Genomic DNA, 21,336 nt, shown 5'->3' with positions numbered 1-21,336 from the left:
TATTTGATCCCCTGCTGATTTTGTACGTTTGCCCACTGACAAAGAAATGATGAGTCTATAATTTTAATGGTAGGTTTATTTGAACAGTGAGAGACAGAATAACAACAAAAAAATCCAGAAAAACGCATGTCAAAAATGTTATAAATTGATTTGCATTTTAATGAGGGAAATAAGTATTTGACCCCCTCTCAATCAGAAAGATTTCTGGCTCCCAGGTGTCTTTTATACAGGTAACGAGCTGAGATTAGGAGCACACTCTTAAAGGGAGTGCTCCTAATCTCAGCTTGTTACCTGTATAAAAGACACCTGTCCACAGAAGCAATCAATCAATCAGATTCCAAACTCTCCACCATGGCCAAGACCAAAGAGCTCTCCAAGGATGTCAGGGACAAGATTGTAGACCTACACAAGGCTGGAATGGGCTACAAGACCATCGCCAAGCAGCTTGGTGAGAAGGTGACAACAGTTGGTGCGATTATTCGCAAATGGAAGAAACACAAAAGAAACACAAAATAACCTCGGCCTGGGGCTCCATGCAAGATCTCACCTCGTGGAGTTGCAATGATCATGAGAACAGTGAGGAATCAGCCCAGAACTACACGGGAGGATCTTGTCAATGATCTCAAGGCAGCTGGGACCATAGTCACCAAGAAAACAATTGGTAACACACTACGCCGTGAAGGACTGAAATCCTGCAGCGCCCGCAAGCCCCCCCTGCTCAAGAAAGCACATATACAGGCCCGTCTGAAGTTTGCCAATGAACATCTGAATGATTCAGAGGAGAACTGGGTGAAAGTGTTGTGGTCAGATGAGACCATAATTGAGCTCTTTGGCATCAACTCAACTCGGCGTGTTTGGAGGAGGAGGAATGCTGCCTATGACCCCAAGAACACCATCCCCACCGTCAAACATGGAGGTGGAAACATTATGTTTTGGGGGTGTTTTTCTGCTAAGGGGACAGGACAACTTCACCGCATCAAAGGGACGATGGACGGGGCCATGTACCGTCAAATCTTGGGTGAGAACCTCCTTCCCTCAGCCAGGGCATTGAAAATGGGTCGTGGATGGGTATTCCAGCATGACAATGACCCAAAACACACGGCCAAGGCAACAAAGGAGTGGCTCAAGAAGAAGCACATTAAGGTCCTGGAGTGGCCTAGCCAGTCTCCAGACCTTAATCCCATAGAAAATCTGTGGAGGGAGCTGAAGGTTCGAGTTGCCAAACGTCAGCCAAGATCTGCAAAGAGGAGTGGGACAAAATCCCTCCTGAGATGTGTGCAAACCTGGTGGCCAACTACAAGAAACGTCTGACCTCTGTGATTGCCAACAAGGGTTTTGCCACCAAGTACTAAGTCATGTTTTGCAGAGGAGTCAAATACTTATTTCCCTCATTAAAATGCAAATTATTTTATAAAATTTTTGACATGCGTTTTTCTGGATTTTTTTGTTGTTATTCTGACTCTCACTGTTCAAATAAACCTACCATTAAAATTATAGACTGATCATGTCTTTGTCAGTGGGCAAACGTACAAAATCAGCAGGGGATCAAATACATTTTTCCCTCACTGTATATGGGATGGGAAATGCAGTGGACTACTGGTGCCAAGATCATGCCAAGAGCACCTTCTGTTCATCTCAGAGAAACAAGGACATACAGTATTTTGTAATCTGCTGTCACAAGGATATGTTCTGTCATCTGCTGAATGACCATATTTACAGTATCTACAATGTTTTACTTACAGTACTACTTCTCTCTCCCTGTCTGTCTGTGTGTAGATGTGTGTGTCCCACCTCCCCAGCCCTGGCGACGCCCCCAGCCACTACCAGGCTGTGTGCCGTGCTCTCTATGCTGAGACCAGGGAGCTGCGCTCCTTCCTGGAGAAGATCAAGAGTGCCAAAGAGGTGAGGCTACACATCAATGCGTGACCAACTGGGTTCAAACCCCCTGTCTCCTGTGTGCAACAAGACTGTGTTAGTCCACTGAGCTAAAGGCTAGGAAGTAGCTTGGGCAGGTAAAGTCTTCAGGTCTCAGGGATGGTTACTCATCATGTGAGCATGGTTCACCAAACCACCTCCATTTACCAATGCTCACAACGCACTACACAGTACTTGACTGCATAGGCCCTCAGCTTGCTTACATATTGGTTCTGTTCCATTGTCCATACTAGCATAATACTTAGCATGTATACCCAATACATTGCTTAATCCTATGTGGTATGCAAACCAGTGTGGATATTTGAACAGCTCAGCTCTGTTTCTGGGGCCTGATTGACATCTCATTCTCAGGCTCCGCTGCACATAGGACCACTAAAGGGTGAATCTGAATGGTCATTGACATTCACCACTAGACAACCTTGCACTGTAAATCAGACAGACATGTAGACCTGGGACATATATTCAGAGGTCATATGACTGGAGAGACATTACTTCAGGAGATTAAGAAACATGACATTATCATGTTTGACACGCTTCAGAGAACTGATCAACATGGCACACTACTACATACATGTCCTGTAATGGATCCTACTGTATATCAGCCTGGAGTCGGGTGTGTGTGTTTTACAGAGGAGAAGGAATGCAGGTTACTCTGTGTGTGTGTGTGTTGTGGTGAAACTGTCTATTACTCTGCTAAAATCAAGCAATTCGATTAAAAAAAGAACACACACTACATTTACATTTTTACATTTACGTCATTTAGCAGACGCTCTTATCCAGAGCGACTTACTACACAACATAACCAGTGTGTTGGCATGGGTACCTGGATGTATGTTGTACTGTAGTGCTAGAGACACAGCTGTTGTTTGTAAAACATATCCACAGCAGGGAGTCAGGATGAGACTCAGGCAGCAGTGTTGTTATCTGCCACTGTGCCTCGCACCGAGCCACACGCATTTAGCATCTCATATTTCATGACCTCTAACCGTGTCTGCCACAGGTCATCACAGTGATGTTTACTGTGGGCTAGAATGTAATAGGGATAGACAATGGAGCGGACCTGGGACTGAGAGACCGGAACAACAGTGCGTGTGTGTGTGTGTGTGTATAGACATGCTATCCCACCCCGGCATATGATAGGTTAAAGTAAGCCAGTAAGGAGCATTGATGGGAGTGATCTGTCTACCTCAGGGGAAGCTGCCTGGAAGTAGCTGCAGGTTTTGTTGTCAAATATTCTGCTTAGTCTTTCACCTGGCTGGGGAGCAGAGTCCACTTCTGTCTGTACAGTTCTGTAGTACGGTATTATAGGGCTTAGTTCTGTGGTGGTACAGATGTAGGATCTTCATTTGATCACCTTGTTGCAGGTGTCACGATCGTCAGGGAGAGACCAATGCACAGCGTGTTGAACGAACATGGTGAACTTTATTATCTTAAGTGATAATCTACACAATAAACAAAACAAGAAACGACTCGTGAAGTCCACGGTGACAATGACCGAACACGGAACAAAAACCCACAAACACAAAGGGAAAACATACAGTATAAATATGGCTCCCAATCAGAGACAACCAGCCAACAGCTGACACTCGTTGCCTCTGATTGGGAGTCACTCAGGCAAAACATAGAAATAGACGAACTAGAACCCCCAACATAGAAACACACCACATAGAACAAACACACCCTGGCTCAACAACTAGAGTCCCATAGCCAGGGTGTGACAGCAGGAGAACTTCTGAAGTTTGTAATTTCCACTTTGAAATGTCAGACTTTTTAAATTTTTATCAACCCCTACAAAAATGTCCATTCATTATAATCCACATAATAATTCACATTTCCTGTTGCTGCAAGATTATTTTCCTGCTGTAGAAAACTGGCTCAAATTAAGATCCTAAATCTGTACATAGGTAACTCCCACTGGCTCAAATTAAGATCCTAAATCTGTAAATAGGTAACTCCCTAATGTTGTAGTGAACATGTCTGCATACCTAAAGGCTTAGTTTAATGTCCCTATTAGTCCCACAATGCACTGCTGTCTGCCACAGGGTCACATGTGCTATATCAAATCAAAATCAAATCAAATTTTATTTGTCACATGCGCCGAATGCAACAGGTGTAGTAGACCTTACTGTGAAATGCTTACATACAAACCCTTAATCAACAATGCAGTTTTAAGAAAATATTTACTAAATAAACTAAAGTAAAAATAAATAAATAAAAAGTAACACAATAATAACAATAACAAACCTATATACAGGGGGTACGGGTACCAAGTCAATGTGCAGGGATACAGGTTAGTTGAGGTAATTTGTACATGTAGGAAGGGGTAAAGTGACTATGCATAGATAATAAACAGCGAGTAGCAGCAGTGTAAAAACAAAGGGGGTGTCATTTGATTAATTGCTCAGCAGTCTTATGGTTTGGGAGTAGAAGCTGTTAAGGAGCCTTTTGGACCTAGACTTGCCATGCGGTAGCAGAGAGAACAGTCTATGACTTGGGTGACTGGAGGAATTGGACAGTTATATAATTCGCTGTTACAAAAGAGAGTGGAGAGTCTTATTATGAGGAGAGGGTAAGAAGCTTAACTATGAAGAAGGGGAGGAAGGTGTCAAGCTATGTGGTTCAGGGGGCTACAGACAGTAGATCCAGTTTAGTTAGCCTAACTGGTGTATGCAACCAGATGTGGATAGGCCAGGGTGTAGTCTAGTCTACTGTATGTGGAGGCAGAGACCTAGGGCTATAGCAGTTGGGATGGGGTGGGACTAAGGATCTGCTGAACAGTGCAATCTCTGTTCAAGATGCTTGATTCTTCAATGTGGGACAAGGTTATGCTTATGTGTGTGTGTGTGTGTGTGTGTGTGTGTGTGTGTGTGTGTGTGTGTGTGTGTGTGTGTGTGTGTGTGTGTGTGTGTGTGTGTGTGTGTGTGCGTGAGTGTGGACATGCATTTCTGTGTGTGTGTCTCTCTGTCTGTGTGATACCAGGAGGAGTAAGATGAGCTTTCGGCCCAGCATCATTCCCCTCCCCCACTTGTTCTCCTCTGTCTGGCAGCGAGGCAGAGACATGTTGTCCCACAGGGGATCTAGCTAGCTAACTGCAGCTACAGGACAGCAGGCAGAGAGAGACCCTTTCTTTTATAACAAAGAGCTCTATAACAGGACAGAAGGACGCTATTAAAAGCATAGTTGTAGGTGAATCACCGAAGCCACTTCTGTTCCTATTTGCTCAGGGTTAACTACTATAAATTACGGAAGGAAAATTAAAGGCTGGAATTAATGACTGCTTCATTAAGGATTTGGTAATTGCCCTAATTAGTTATGTGAATTTTTTTGGGTTTGCTATAAACAAACACACATACACCTAGGCTAATGTTATTTGAAATACATGAGCATGATACTACTACTACTACTACTACTACTACTACTACTACTACTACTACTACTGCAGTCTGTCATTATAACACTGTGTACACAGTTAGAAAACTACTGTTGAAATGGAAATGTTTGGCTTTGATGTGATTTGGGATGGTGTTGTGTTGGTCATACAAATGAGTGTTAAATCTAACATCATCTCACCCTGAGCTCCTCTGCTCAGAAATGATGTCCTTTTTAAAATGTTTGTCAACAATCATGTTGTTATTCACAAACCATTGTAAAGGTTTCTGGATTATGTTATTACATGGACTCCCGAGTGGCGCAGCGGTCAAAGGCACTGCATCTCAGTGCTAGAGGCGTCACTACAAACCCTGGTTTGATTCCAGGCTGTATCACAATCCGGCCGTGATTGGGAGTCCCATAGAGCGGCGCACAATTGGCCCAGTGTCGTCCGGGTTTGACCGGGGTAGGCCGTCATTGTAAATAAGAATTTGTTCTTAACTGACTTGCCTAGTTAAATAAAGGTTAAAAAATAAAATAAACATGAAAAGGGAATATGGTAGAGAACTGTTAATGGTAGAGAAGGTAGACACCTTAGATGTGTGAGTTATGGCTCTTTATATCCAGTGAGAGGAGAGGCCCTATAGTAAATCTCCTGTGAGGGGCTGTAGCAGAGAGACTCCCATGATTGCTCTATCAAACAGCGGTGGGATGCAGGGTGACACCCACTCTCTCACCACACATAACAGGGAGAGGGGACAGGAGGAGGAGAGAGGAGGAGGAGGCTTTCCAGTCTGCTGCAGAACAGATCCATCAGTCCTGTCCTCTAATGAACTCCTAAATCAGGAGGAGAAGGGATGCAGGTTGCTCACTGCTTCATTGGTTGCATCCCAATTCTCTCGAAGTGCATTTGCTCACATTTAAAAGCAGTGGATTGGTGTTAGCATGGGCTAGCTAAGGGAGTTCCCACACTGTATTTCATACAGTCATCTTGACCATGGCTAAAAGCTATCATCTCTGCTATGCATACATTGGCAGGACCATGCTATGTTTCTTATGGCTACACTGATGATTTTCAATCACTGATGAAAATGGACTGGGCATGTGTGTGGTGGGAATGTGTTAGCATACCATCATGATGCTAATTGATAGGGACTTGGCAGGTTGTCAGGCTGTGAAGGCTCTCGTTAACTGTAATTGATAATCGAATAGGTATTGATTTGTGGGTATGACTGATAGCAGGGCTAGCTGCCTGTCCTAATGCTGCGGTAGTCAATGAACTTGATTAACATCTAATTTCAACATGAAAGGATGAAATCTGTAGCTTTGAGGTCAGTTACTTAGTTAAAGGTCCAATGCCATGTTTATCTCAACATCAAATCATTTCTGGGTAACAATGAAGTACCTTACTGTGATTGTTTTCAATAAAAATGGTCACAAAGAAACAAAAATAGCTTCTTAGCAAAGAGCAATATTTTTGGCTAGGACTGGGTGTGGTCTGAGTGTGGAGGGGAAAACTAAAAACTAGCTGTTATTGGCAGAGAGGGTTGGAACTCTCTTTCTTATTGGTCTATTAACTAATTTACCACCTGGTGATGTCACCAGGCAGGCCAAAACTCCATCACACAAAAACAGACAGAAATTTCAGGCATTAAAAAGGGCATTACATTAAAAGGGCATTATCATCATTTTCACAATTTCACAGTATTATTCCGAACTCATAGTGTGGAAATATATATAGAACACAGGAAACGTTTTTGACTGCACTGGGCCTTTAAGCTCACATTAAGCTCTGAGTGCTCATCTCTTTCTCTCTCTGATCCCCCTACCTCTCTCTCTCTCTCTCTCTCTCTGTGTCTTTCTCTCTCTCTCTCTCTCTCTCTCTCTCTCTCTCTCTCTCTCTCTCTCTCTCTCTCTCTCTCTCTCTCTCTCTCTCTCTCTCTCTCTCTCTCTCTCTCTCTCTCTCTCTCTCTCTCTCTCTCTCTCTCTCTCTCTCTCTCTCTCTCTGTCTCTCTCTCTCTCTCTGTCTTTCTCTCTCTCTCTCTCTGTCTTTCTCTCTCTCTCTCGTCTTTCTCTCTCTCTCTTTCTCTCGCTCTCTCTGTCTCTCTCTCTCTCTCTCTCTCTCTCTCTCTCTCTCTCTCTCTCTCTCTCTCTCTCTCTCTCTCTCTCTCTCTCTGTCTTTCTCTCTCTCTCTCTGTCTTTCTCCCTCTCTCTCTCTCTGTCTTTCTCTCTCTGTCTCTCTGTCTTTTTTTTTCTCTCTCTCTCTCTCTCTCTCTCGCTCTTTCTCTCTCTCTCTCTCTCTGTCTCTGTCTCTCTCTCTCTCTCTCTCTCTCTCTCTCTCTCTCTCTCTCTCTCTCTCTCTCTCTCTTTGCTCTCTCTCTCTCTCTCTCTCTCTCTCTCTCTCTCTGTCTCTCTCTCTCTCTCTGTCTCTCTCTCTGTCTCTCTCTCTGTCTCTCTCTGTCTCTCTCTCTCTCTCTCTCTCTCTCTCTCTCTCTCTCTGTCTCTCTCTCTCTGTCTCTCTCTCTGTCTCTCTCTCTCTCTCTCTCTCTCTCTCTGTCTCTCTCTCTCGTCTCTCTCTCTCTCTCTCTCTCTCTCTCTCTCTCTCTCTCTCTCTCTCTCTCTCTCTCGCTCTTTCTCTCTCTCTCTCTCTCTCTCTCTCTCTCTCTGTCTCTGTCTTTCTCTCTCTCTCTCTCTCTCTCTCTCTCTCTCTCTCTCTCTCTCTCTCTCTCTCTCTCTCTCTCTCTCTCTCTCTCTCTCTCTCTCTCTCTCTCTCTCTCTCTCTCTCTCTCTCTCTCTCTCTCTCTCTCTCTCTCTCTCTCTCTCTCTCTCTCTCTCTCTCTCTCTCTATGGTAGAATCTTCGGAAGATGGGTGGCGAGCCGTCTGAGGGTCCCAGCAGAGACCTAAATGAGCTCCAGAATGCAGACTGGGTAGGTGACCAGCTCCTTAATAGCCTCACACAGCCCCTTTTATCTGGCAACACCCTTCTCTGACACCCTTATGTGACACCCTTAGGACAGGTTTCCCAGACCCATATTAAACCTACTCTTGGACTAGCATATTTTGTAGCCCAGGAGTATCTAGGCTTCATCTGGGTCTGGGAAATTGGCCCTATAAGTGTTAAGTCATTGGATGAGTACTGTGTTGCTATATGATTCCTGTCCCCCTGCATCCCCCAGGCTAAGTTCTGGATGCAGGTGATGGGAGACCTGCGTAACGGGGTGAAGCTGAAGAAGGTCCAGGAGCGCCAGTACAACCCTCTGGCCATCGAGTTTCAGCTCACGCCCTATGAGATGCTCATGGATGACATCCGCTCCAAACGCTACAAACTACGCAAGGTCATGGTAAGACTGTCAGGTGTCTTAAAACCATGGTTTGTTGTCATGTTTGAAGCAGTTACTGTAATTAAGCAGAGATATGTAGTTATGCTGTCTCTTAATCTCTCTCTGTGTGTGTGTGTCTGTGTCTGTGTCTGTGTCTGTGTCTGTGTCTGTGTCTGTGTGTCTGTCCCTTGCACCTCCAGGTAAACAACGACATCCCACCAAGGTTGAAGAAGAGCGCCCATGAGGTCATCCTAGACTTCATCCGGTCCAGACCTCCTCTCAACCCTGTGAGTGCACAGCCTATAGAAACAACAGATATACTTTACATCGACTAGCAACCTCTTTGGTGTTGGAATGGTGGTGGGCTGAACCATAGAGATACAACTCTGTTCTATCTCTATGGGCACTCTGTTGAACAGAGTACCATAGAATGAAATAAGAAGACAACTATTAGCTATGTATGTAAAGTATATCTCTTATCTAAATGGGCTGTACAGTCATAGGGTTTAGAGAGGAGAACATGGGGCATTTTCTCTCCTTCTAATCCTGTTAATGTACAGTACTGTATAGTACATGTACTATATACTATACGATAGTACATTCTATGGTACCTGCCTCACATTCCTCTCATTCTGGTGTCTTCTAGTCTTGCCATGCCAGGCTTCCAAGTCTTGTTCATCACTGGAACGTGAGGAAGCCTGGGAATTAATGCTAGGGGTCTTCCCTTTCCATTTAAATCCTCAAGCCACTGAACCCATCTTTAGTCAAAGAAAGACTTCATCTTTATATCCCAAAAGAAATACAGGTAGTTCAGGATTTTGGGTTCTGGGGTATGATTATACTGATTGGAATGAGGGGTGATAGATAGATAATCAGATCATCTACTACTGGAGCTGTATATCAATGCTCACTGCCCCAGCCTCAGTGAAGTGCCTGCCTCAGTAATGAGAGGAGCGGACTGACAGTCAAAAGAGTTACTGTTACAAAGTGACAGTGATATTAACGGTACAGTGACAGTGATATTAACAGTACAGTGACAGTGTTATTAACAGTACAGTGACAGTGATATTAACAGTACAGTGACAGTGATATTAACAGTACAGTGACAGTGATATTAACAGTACAGTGACAGTGATATTAACAGGACAGTGACAGTGTTATTAACAGTACAGTGACAGTGATATTAACAGTACAGTGACAGTGTTATTAACAGGACAGTGACAGTGTTATTAACAGTACAGTGACAGTGATATTAGCAGTACAGTGACAGTGATATTAACAGTACAGTGACAGTGATATTAACAGTACAGTGACAGTGTTATTAACAGTACAGTGACAGTAATATTAACAGTACAGTGACAGTGTTATTAACAGTACAGTGACAGTGATATTAACAGTACAGTGACAGTGATATTAGCAGTACAGTGACAGTGATATTAGCAGTACAGTGACAGTGATATTAACAGTACAGTGACAGTGATATTAACAGTACAGTGACAGTGATATTAACAGTACAGTGACAGTGATATTAACAGTACAGTGACAGTGTTATTAACAGTACAGTGACAGTGATATTAACAGTACAGTGACAGTGTTATTAACAGTACAGTGACAGTGATATTAACAGTACAGTGACAGTGTTATTAACAGTACAGTGACAGTGTCGTTAAGGTTTAGGAGGCAGTGGCGAAAGGCCTGATGTCCATAACTCTGATGCCCATAACTCAGTGTGAGTGCATGTATGTATCTGCACGTGTGTGTGTGCACGTGTGTGTGTGTGTGCGTGTGTGTGCGTTCATGCGTTTGTGTGTGAAGGCAGCAGCCAGGAAGCTGAAGCCCCAGCCCCAGGTTCCTCCCACCCTGCACGAGAGGATCCTGGATGAGATCAAATCTGAGAGGAAACTGAGACCTGTCTCTCCTGATGTGATCCGCAGGAGCAGGCTGGGTGAGAAACACCTCCCTCTGTCTGTCTTTTCTCTCTCCATCTCTATCTCTATCTCTATCTCTATCTCTATCTCTATCTCTATCTCTATCTCTATCTCTATCTCTATCTCTATCTCTATCTCTATCTCTATCTCTCTCTCTCTCTCTTACTCTCCCTCTCGCTCTCACACACACACACACACACACAAACACACACACTCACACTCATTGTGAGAAGATGAAGTATGTTGTGATTATGCACGTTCACGGGTGCTGGGCATCGGCATGAATGAAAAAATGGTGAATCATACTTTCTTTCATTGGTTTAAACGATGCTTCCACCCAGCCAAGTTACTGTTTTCTTGGATGCCTGTGCTGTTTGGTGTTACAGCTCTGCTAGTAATACAGCCTAAACATACACCTTGTCTGGTGTTATGCTAAGTGCCTGTATTGACTATAACCAAACCAAACCTTAGAATCTGAAGAGAGAATGTATTTTATTTAGTTATTATGTTAATGTTTTCTCACCATTGGCTATGCACTTTCTACTGACTACTTTCATCATTTTACATTTCCTAACATACTGTACTGTACTGCACTATGGACAGCTGACAGACATGTCGGCAGATGATGTCTTTCTTCTTGCTTACTTAATATATGTGTTCTGCCCGTATTCCTCCTAACTAACCTATGGATAGCTTAATAACTCTGTAACGCCACCATTGTTTCTCTTGCAGTAATTCGGCCTCTTAGCATGTCTCAAAGTTTTGACCTGTCAGGTAAAGATCTGTCCAGTTACCTGGCTGTTTCTTTACGTCTCTATCTATCGTGGTTGTTGTCCATCTGCCCAAGCTAGAACATGCATATTAATACTCTCATCTCATGCTTCTTCATGCTTCAGTGGTGGTGTTGATGGTTGTCTTGGTTGGCTCTGCACCGCAGCAGTATGCGCTCTGGTTGTGACGTCATGATGTCAGACACTGGTCAGGATGAGAACTGTCAATGGCTACCTTCACATCAGCAACTCACTCATAGATAACCTCAGCATATCTTTCAATCATTCTGCACCTCAGTTAAATTCTTATGACACTTGTTTTTGAATCTCCACATGGAATGTGAAAGGGCTTAATGGTCTACTCAAACTATGCCCAGGGATAATGTTAAAGTTAGATGTAGCCTTACATACCACAGACAGTTGTGAAAAAGACCAGATGTGACTCAAACAGGCCAACGGTTTTATTCGCTGCCTGTCACTACAGTACATCTCTGATAATGAACAATTTCTCGAAGGCACACTTGCTGATGTCAAAAGCTCCACACAGCTGGTGCTCGTTCTTCTCAGTCCCTCAGGAGGAATTGTAAAACAGTATTTTCCTTGTCTAAATGCTTGAATAATGCTCACTTCAAATTCCTTTTTTTCTGGGATTAGTCTAAACTAATTAGATCTTCCTACATTTTTCTCTAGTCTAATGTTGCTCTTTGGTTGAAACCTCTGTATGTTAAAAACAGATTTGATATTGATAAAAGTCAGTAGCCGACAGAAGAAAAGGCAACAGAGCTCCTGCCTTTCAAACTCCCACTAAAGAATCTATTAATAGAATTCTGCTTCTGGGCCTTTTTCTTTTCGATACTAAAATAAATCAGGGAAAGAGTTGCCTTAGCTAAAGAACATCATTACTCAGAAATTCTCATTACAAACAACCAAGACGTGCATAACTACATTGACTGTCCTCCTCACACAATGCAGTTGTTCATCTTGGAGAGTGAGTCTGCAGAATTTAATCAGAGGTGCGATCAGAGAGCAGCGTAGACAGGAGCTGTCGGCACACACACACACACACACACACACACGCAGAACACACACACACACACACACCTGTCGGCTCCCAGCTCTGTTCAACACAGAAAAGGACATTCTCACAAAAACATCACACTTAATCTCCACCATCGCCTGCATTGGTCACTTTCACTTAAGCACTTCTGAATAACTTACAGTATATGGATTTTTTCAAACAGATAAGAAGAGGATACCTTCTGTTTTGATAAGGTTGTACTGTAGTGGTTATCCAAAAATGTCATCACCAATACATCCTCTAGTGAGATAGATAGCCAATGAATTTACATTGGTGACACTGAAAATAATTTCTAATAATCTACACCCTCTTACTCTTTTCTGTGTCAACACTTCCTGTTGTGGGCGGGGTATCTGAACTTTGACAAGTCTGATTGGCTGTGCTTGACATTTCTCCCACTGATCCCAGCGTCTTTCATCACACTGGAGGCTCTTTTACCCTTTGCTCATCCACGGCTACTAGTCGGTTCAATTTATTGTTGTGTAGCTTTCAATGTGTGTGTGTGTGTGTGTGTATATGTGTGTGTGTGCGTGCGTGCGTACGTACGTGCGTGTGTATGTGATGGTTGGCTATCTGAACTTCATTGCAGCTGGGTACTTATCCCCTTACTTTGTGGCCAGATTCTCCAATACCAATACTCACTGAGAGAGATAGAGTTCTGTAGTCAAATGACAGGCTATGCTCGGGTATAGGAATAAACCATTAGTACAGTCTGGCCAATCATATTTAAGGAAGTGTTCCCTTTTAGGTGGAGGCATATACTACAGCACTCCACAGTTGATCCTTACACGTCAAGGTAAAGTATGTGGAGTGGTTTGGCGCTGTTTATGTGACTAGCTACTTGTGTGCTGCAACACATAATGTCTGCCGTGTTTCGTTTGTCTGCCTATTTGGCTGTATCCTAACACTACTGCTTATGTCTTGATTAAAATAGATTTAATTATACTATATCGACAAATATAGTTTACAGAAACCAGTGCTTTACAAAGTGTTTTGCTTTTGACTGATACTAAACATAGTGCCACAAATGGTTGATGTTTGATCTGCTCTAGTTTAAACCTGGCTCCTAGGACCAGTCAGTCTTGTCCCAGGCAGGCAGGATTGGAGCTCCAGGACAGCAGTAAAGGAGGAGGGCCTTGGCCTCCCGTTGAGGTAATGAGCTCATATTTTGAGCCTTTTTCCAGATGAGGTATTCACATGCTCACTGTGTGGTCCTTTTCACAGAGAGGGAGAGACAGTGAGAGAGCGGGAGAAAGAGAGAGCAAGAAAGAAAGAGAGAGTGAGAGAGAGCGAGAGAGAGCCTGGCAAGGCCTCAATGCATCCACAGATCAGATCGGCCTCTGCTACTGGTTATCTGCTGTTTCCAGCACTGTCTTCTCCGTCCCTTCCTCCCTACTTTATTTCTCTCTCTCTTGGGGGTAGATGTTGTCAATGAGGCTAGGAGGGAGGGAGTCAGCTAGGGTTAGTGTTACATGAGAATCCTGCTCAGTCCAGGTCTTAAAGTGTTGTGAAAGTAGAATCCATGTTGTGTGTATGTGTAACACCAGGCTGCTTCTCCGTCTCTCCTCAACTCACACTCCCTCCTCCCTCCCTACCGCTGGTGTGTTCCCCTCGGGTCTGTTCAGGACGGTGCAACATTACCGAACACTCCGATAGAAATGTATCACATAGAACAGAATCCTGTTCCCAGCTCTATTCATAACATTTCTATCTGCTGTGTTCAGTATAGTTAGCTACGTTGCATCCTGCTGAAATCACCCCTGGGTATTTGAGTTGTCCTCTGTCTGATCAGTCTTCTTGGGACAACCTCTCCGTCCAGATGTGTCCAGTCCTGACGGCCGCAGGAAGACATCCAGCACCATGACCCTCAACAGTCTGTCCAATGGGGGGCCAGGGGCACCAGGGGGTGGAGCCCAGGCCCTATGTCAGAGGAAGAGGCTGAAAGCACCCACCCTGTCAGAACTGGACAGCTCCGACTCTGACGTAAGTGTGTGTGTCTGTGTGTGTGTGTGTGTGCTCGCACTTGCATTTGTGTGTGTGTGTCTTCTTCTGGTAGTTGACATCAGTATACACAGCACTGCTCTCTGTTGTTCCCCGTACAGGATGACATCACCATTGGGGGTCGAAGGTCAGCCAGTAGTTCCAGTGTCTCTACATCGGTGGTGGACGACACGTCTCCAGAGTCTGTACTGGGCAAGAAGAGTGAGTAGACTTGTAGACCAGTTGACCAGAAGGCCAGAGTTAGGGTTAGGGTTGAGCCAGGGTGTGGACATGAAGCTAGGGTTACGGTTAAGATTATGGCTGGGGTTAGGGTTAGTGTTAGGGTTGAGCCGGAGTGTGGACATGAAGCTAGGGTTGGGGGGTTAGGGTTGAGCCAGGGGTGTGGACATGAAGCTAGGGTTAGGGGTTGGGGTAAGGATGAGCCTGGGTGTGGACATGAATCTGGAGTTAGGGTTGGGGGTAAGGGTTGAGCCTTGGTCTGGACATGAAGCTATGGTTAGGGTTATCATAGAGATCCTATAATTATATATGTAATTCTATGCTTTCACAGCTCTCAGCTGTTCACCTGACAGCTCTTCTATGTAATGCTGTCAAAGAGAGAGTGTTCTCAGTCAACTTAACTGGTGATATACAGTGAGGGGAAAAAGTATTTGATCCCCTGCTGATTTTGTACGTTTGCCCACTGACAAAGACATGATCAGTCTATAATTTTAATGGTAGGTTTATTTGAACAGTGAGAGACAGAATAACAAACAAAAAAATCCAGAAAAACGCATGTCAAATGTTATAAATTGATTTGCATTTTAATGAGGGAAATAAGTATTTGCCCCTCTGCTTCTTCTTTTCACGAGGTCAGACTTTTGTAGTTGGCATTTCACTCTCAGGAGATTTTTCCCCTCCTCTTTGAGATCTTCTCCATCATTAATTACTTTCGAACCTTCAGCCTGGTATCACTGTAGGCCACTCCAGGACCTTAATGTGTTTCTTCTTGAGCCACTCCTTTGTTGCCTTGGCTGTGTGTTTTGGGTCATTGTCATGCTGGAATACCCATCCACAACCCATTTTCAATGCCCTGGCTGAGGGAAGGAGGTTCTCACCCAAGATTTGACGGTACATGGCCCCGTCCATCGTCCCTTTGATGCGGTGAAGTTGTCCTGTCCCCTTAGCAGAAAAACACCCCCAAAGCATACTGTTTCCACCTCCATGTTTGACGGAGGGGATGGTGTTCTTGGGGCCATAGGCAGCATTCCTCCTCCTCCAAACACGGCGAGTTGAGTTGATGCCAAAGAGCTCGATTTTGGTCTCATCTGACCACAACACTTTCACCCAGTTCTCCTCTGAATCATTCAGATGTTCATTGGCAAACTTCAGACGGGCCTGTATATGTGCTTTCTTGAGCAGGGGGACCTTGCGGGCGCTGCAGGATTTCAGTCCTTCACGGCGTAGTGTGTTACCAATTGTTTTCTTGGTGACTATGGTCCCAGCTGCCTTGAGATCATTGACAAGATCCTCCCGTGTAGTTCTGGGCTGATTCTTCACCGTTCTCATGATCATTGCAACTACACGAGGTGAGATCTTGCATGGAGCCCCAGGCCGAGGGAGATTGACAGTTATTTTGTGTTTCTTCCATTTGCGAATAATCGCACCAATTGTTGTCACCTTCTCACCAAGCTGCTTGGCGATGGTCTTGTAGCCCATTCCAACCCTGTGTAGGTCTACAATCTTGTCCCTGACGTCCTTGGAGAGCTCTTTGGTCTTGGCCATGGTGGAGAGTTTGGAATCTGATTGATTGATTGCTTCTGTGGACAGGTGTCTTTTATACAGGTAACAAGCTGAGATTAGGAGCACTCCCTTTTTAAGAGTGTGCTCCTAATCTCAGCTCGTTACCTGTATAAAAGACACCTGGGAGCCAGACATCTTTCTGATTGAGAGGGGGTAAAATACTTATTTCCCTCATTAAAATGCCAATCAATTTATAACATTTTTGACATGCGTTTTTCTGGATTGTTTTGTTGTTATTCTGTCTCTCACTGTTCAAATAAACCTACCATTAAAATTATAGACTGATAATGTCTTTGTCAGTGGGCAAACGTACAAAATCAGCAGGGGATCAAATACTTTTTTCCCTCACTGTAAGGGTTACAGTACTACATAAAGTATATCATACATGTCCTCTCTCCCCCCACCCCCAGCTCCACCCATGTTCCTGCCCATCTCCTCCACCCCCCAGCCTGAGAAACGGCAGGCCCCCCAGAGGAGACACTCCATTGAGAAGGAGACGCCCACCAATGTACGACAGTTCATACCCCCATCCAGACAGAGCTCCAAGTCTCTGGTGAGTAACAGAAGAGAAGAAGGGAAAGAGAAGAGTTGATCAATCTTGAGAAAATGACCACATTGGAGATTTTGGTTCCTGAATAGTGTGTCAGTTTGTCTTGTGTTCATCAGCCTCCATCTTATTTCTGTTAGGTGATGTAAAGATGCTCCTAAACACCCCACCTCCAATCCCTCCAGCTCTTCTCTCCCACACACACCTCTATAACCCCTGTCCTCCCCCTCTTCAATACATCTATATAACCCCTGTCCTCCCCCTCTTCCATACATCTATATAACTCCTGTCCTCCCCCTCTTCAATACATCTATATAACCCCTGTCCTCCCCCTCTTCCATACATCTATATAACCCCTGTCCTCCCCCTCTTCCATACATCTATATAACCCCTGTCCTCCCCCTTTTCTGTCTCCCCTCTTCCATACATCTATATAACCCCTGTCCTCCCCCTCTTCCATACATCTATATAACCCCTGTCCTCCCCCTCTTCCATACATCTATATAACCCCTGTCCTCCCCCTCTTCCATATACAGTGCATTGGGAAAGTATTCAGACCCCTTGACTTTTTCCACATTTTGTTACGTTACAGCCTTATTCTAAAATTGATTAAATTACTTTTTTTCTCATCAATCTACACACAATACCCCATAATGACAAAGCGAAAACAGGTTTTAAGAAATACCTTATTTACATAAGTATTCAGACCCTTTGCTATGAGACTTGAAATTGAGCTCAGGTGCATCCTGTTTCCATTGATCATCCTTGAGATGTTTCTACAACTTGATTAGAGTCCACCTGTGGTAAATTCAATTGATTGGACACGATTTGGAAAGGCACACACCTGTCGATATAAGGTCCCACAGTTGACAGTGCATATCAGAGCAAAAACCAAGCCATGAGGTCGAAGGAATTGTCCATAGAGCTCCGAGACAAGATTGTGTCTAGGCACAGATCTGGGGAAGGGTACCAAAAAATGTCTGCAGCATTGAAGGTCCCCAAGAACTCAGTGGCCTCCATCATTCTTAAATGGAAGAAGTTTGGAACCAGCAAGACTCTTCCTAGAGCTGGCCGCCCGGCCAAACTGAGAAATCGGGGGAGAAGGGCCTTGGTCAGGGAGGTGACCAAGAACCCAATGGTCACTCTGACAGAGCTCCAGAGTTCCTCTGTGGAGATGGGAGAACCTTCCAGAAGGACAACCATCTCTGCAGCATTCCACCAATCAGGCCTTTATGGTAGAGTGGCCAGACAGAAGCCACTCCTCAGTAAAAGGCACATGACAGCCCGCTTGGAGTTTGCCAAAAGGCACCTAAAGACTCTCAGACCATGAGAAACAAGATTCTCTGGTCTGATGAAACCAAGATTGAACTCTTTGGCCTGAATGCCAAGAGTCATGTCTGGAGGAAACCTGGCATCATCCCTACGGTGACATATGGTGGTGGCAGCATCATGATGTGGGGATGTTTTTCAGCGGCAGGGACTGGTAGACTAGTCAGGATCGAGGGAATGATGAAAAGAGAAAGTACAGAGAGATCCTTGATGAAAACCTGCTCCAGAGCACTCAGGACCTCAGACTTGGTCAAAGTTTCACCTTCCAACAGGAAGCACACAGCCAAGACAACGCAGGAGTGGCTTCGGGACAAGTCTCTGAATGTCCTTGAGTGGCACAGCCAGAGCCCGGACTTGAACCCGATCGAACATCTCTGGTGAGACCTGAAAATAGTGGTGCAGTGACACTCCCCATCCAACCTGACAGAGCTTGATAGGATCTGCAGAGAAGAATGGGAGAAACTCCCCAATTACAGGTGTGCCAAGCTTGTAGCGTCATACTCAAGAAGACTGTAATCGCTGCCAAAGGTGCTTCTTTGTCATTATGGGGTATTGTGTGTAGATTGATGAGGTGGGAAAAACAATTTAATCAATTTTAGAATAAGGCTGTAACGTAACAAAACGTGGAAAAAGTCAAGGGGTCTGAATACTTTCCGAATGCACTGTCCCTCTATAACCCCATGTAAGAAAAAAGGGCAAATTAAGTCATACAATAAAAATCTTCACACACAGGTCCATGTATGCACACATGCAAATGACCACACACACACCCCTGACCTCCCCTTCTTCCATACACCTTTATAATCCCTGTCCTCCCCCTCTTCCATACACCATTATAATCCCTTGTCCTCCCCCTCTTCCATACACCTCTATAATCCCTGTCCTCCCCCTCTTCCATACACCTTTATAATCCCTGTCCTCCCCCTCTTCCATACACCTTTATAATCCCTGTCCTCCCCCTCTTCCATACACCTCTATAATCCCTGTCCTCCCCCTCTTCCATACACCTCTATAATCCCTGTCCTCCCCCCTCTTCCATACACCTCTATAACCCCTGTCCTCCCCCCTCTTCCATACACCTTTATAATCCCTGTCCTCCCCCTCTTCCATACACCTCTATAATCCCTGTCCTCACCCTCTTCCATACACCTCTATAATCCCTGTCCTCCCCCTCTTCCATACACCCCTATAATCCCTGTCCTCCCCCTCTTCCATACACCTTTATAATCCCTGTCCTCCCCCTCTTCCATACACCTCTATAATCCCTGTCCTCCCCCTCTTCCATACACCTTTATAATCCCTGTCCTCCCCCTCTTCCATACACATCTATAATCCCTGACCTCCCCCTCTTCCATACACCTTTATAATCCCTGTCCTCCCCCTCTTCCATACACCTCTATAATCCCTGTCCTCCCCCTCTTCCATACACCTTTATAATCCTGTCCTCCCCCTCTTCCATACACCTCTATAACCCATGTCCTCCCCCTCTTCCATACACCTCTATAATCCCTGTTCTCCCCCTCTTCCATACACCTTTATAATCCCTGTCCTCCCCCTCTTCCATACACCTCTATAACCCCTGTCCTTCTCAGGTCGGGAGGATAGCCCACCATCTGTTACCCTGGAACTCCCTCCTCCTCAACTCCCCTCCCTCCACCCTCCACCCCTTACGGAGCTCCTACCCTGTCGAGGTGTTTGTCTTGGGCATGGTGTGGTCTGCCCTGTCTGCTCTGTGCAGGGGAAGAAAGCCTTTCAAGGTTTGCCAGTCGCCCCTTATGTCCATGCTGGCGCACCGTAGTTCATCATCATCTCTTCTAATGCTTCCTGCTTTCCTAGAGATCCATCTCTCAGCCCCGCCCAGGACTTTTGCTGTTTTCATAGAAAGCCCTTCAGTTTAGGTGTGATTGTCATTATGCATTTTGACAGTCAACAGCAGATGCATCCCTCACTGGAGCACCAATCATTTCATCATACTCAGCTTTGCTCCATTTAACCATAGTTATAGTTGTTGTGCTTGCAAGCATCATGTAGCCTAGCTAGCCACTGCCAAGTAAAACAATGCTCTAGATAGATGAATTAAGTCCTTCATGTTGTGTATACTGTATATAACATACTGTTGTTCAGTAGCAAGTATAAACTAGTTTTTTGTTGTTGTTGATACTCCCTAGGCTCTCCCCCGTCCTTCCCTTCCTCTGGGCCAGAGACAATGCAGCCCACTGTATCTCTGTGAGTCATAAGATCAGCATTACAGAGTTACAGTATATTCATGGTTCTTCTGGGAGTGAGAAACATTAGCTGGGTGCAACAACAAAAAAACGTTGAATAGAGACACATTATTGAGAAACATTATTGGAACAACACCAGGATGACCAGTAATTGCAGCAGCAGCAGCAGACCTGGTGTACTGTTGAAGATAGCGTCTCCGTAGTCCCACCGCAGGCTTATTTATTGAAGTCAGAAACAGGAAAAAACCAACCACAGCAGAGGGGCCTTGTGTGTTTTTAGGTTGTCTATACCTTTATGTGAAGCAGAACCAAGTAGAGGATTTCTGGAATTTTCTGGAATATTGGCATTATCTGTCATCACTCCAGTTGTTTACTCGTTCCGTGCCCATTGTGCTTTGTTTGTCCCCTCGGCTTGCCGGGTAAACAATGGATACTTTTTTTGCCCAAACTTGTCAGAACCCGGACAGAGTGCACCGAGAGGTTCTGGTGTGTGTGTGTGTGTGGACGGAATGGTAACAAGGGCGGTTTGTGCGGTTGTCATAGTAACCTGGCCGGTGCTGTGTGTGTGTTTTCAGGAGGAGTTTTGTTTCCCGGTAGAGTGCTTGTCCCTGACGGTGGAAGAGGTGATGCATATCAGACAGGTGCTGGTCAAAGCAGAGTTGGAGAAGTTCCAACAGTACAAGGACGTGTACAACGCTATGAAGAAGGGAAAGGTCAGTTTACTGCTGTTCATTTTCACCCAGCTGAAATAAAAGTATCTCGGACTAAACATCACAGTACCTATTGTTGAGAAAAATCATCTTACACGTTCCTTTCAAAATCTTTGTAGGTCACAGAATTTAGTCACACACTGCTTTTTGAATGATTGATTCCTTTTGTCTTAAACTTTTGATGCACCTGTTCTGAATTTCTTCTTTTTACAGCTTTGCTTCTGTTGCCGAACCAAAAGGTTTTCCTTGTTCACATGGTCCTACACCTGCCAGTTCTGCAAAAGGCCTGTGTGTTCACAGTGCTGTCAAAAAGTATGTCATATTTATTCTCTCACACTGAT

The 21,336-nt window shown here is 44.7% G+C and overlaps 1 protein-coding gene across 7 annotated transcripts in view; it reads left to right on the top strand.

Annotated features, from left to right (window-relative positions):
• LOC121586232 (protein spire homolog 1-like) overlaps positions 1–21,336 on the top strand; it is a 50,237-nt gene that overhangs the window by 24,997 nt on the left and 3,904 nt on the right. For 2 of the 7 annotated variants that reach the window (XR_006661864.1, XM_045225790.1), the window contains exons 4-15: positions 1,777–1,902; positions 8,158–8,232; positions 8,482–8,646; positions 8,826–8,912; positions 10,441–10,570; positions 11,286–11,327; positions 13,150–13,197; positions 14,221–14,384; positions 14,504–14,603; positions 16,595–16,737; positions 20,861–20,998; positions 21,209–21,307. Coding sequence is in view for 6 of the 7 variants with exons in the window: in XM_045225790.1 (XP_045081725.1) it covers positions 1,777–1,902; positions 8,158–8,232; positions 8,482–8,646; positions 8,826–8,912; positions 10,441–10,570; positions 11,286–11,327; positions 13,150–13,197; positions 14,221–14,384; positions 14,504–14,603; positions 16,595–16,737; positions 20,861–20,998; positions 21,209–21,307 (1,317 nt within the window). In the remaining variant the exon portion in view is untranslated. Of the gene's footprint in view, positions 1–1,776; positions 1,903–8,157; positions 8,233–8,481; positions 8,647–8,825; positions 8,913–10,440; positions 10,571–11,285; positions 11,328–13,149; positions 13,198–14,193; positions 14,385–14,503; positions 14,604–16,594; positions 16,738–19,652; positions 20,263–20,860; positions 20,999–21,208; positions 21,308–21,336 lie in introns of those variants that run through there. The other 5 variants (XM_045225791.1, XM_045225792.1, XM_045225794.1 and 2 more) reach the window with 5 other exon arrangements.

This window comes from Coregonus clupeaformis, chromosome 2 (genome assembly GCF_020615455.1).
Source record: "Coregonus clupeaformis isolate EN_2021a chromosome 2, ASM2061545v1, whole genome shotgun sequence".
NCBI classification, from domain to species: Eukaryota; Metazoa; Chordata; class Actinopteri; order Salmoniformes; family Salmonidae; genus Coregonus; species Coregonus clupeaformis.
This window is presented reverse-complemented; position numbering and strand designations above follow the sequence as displayed.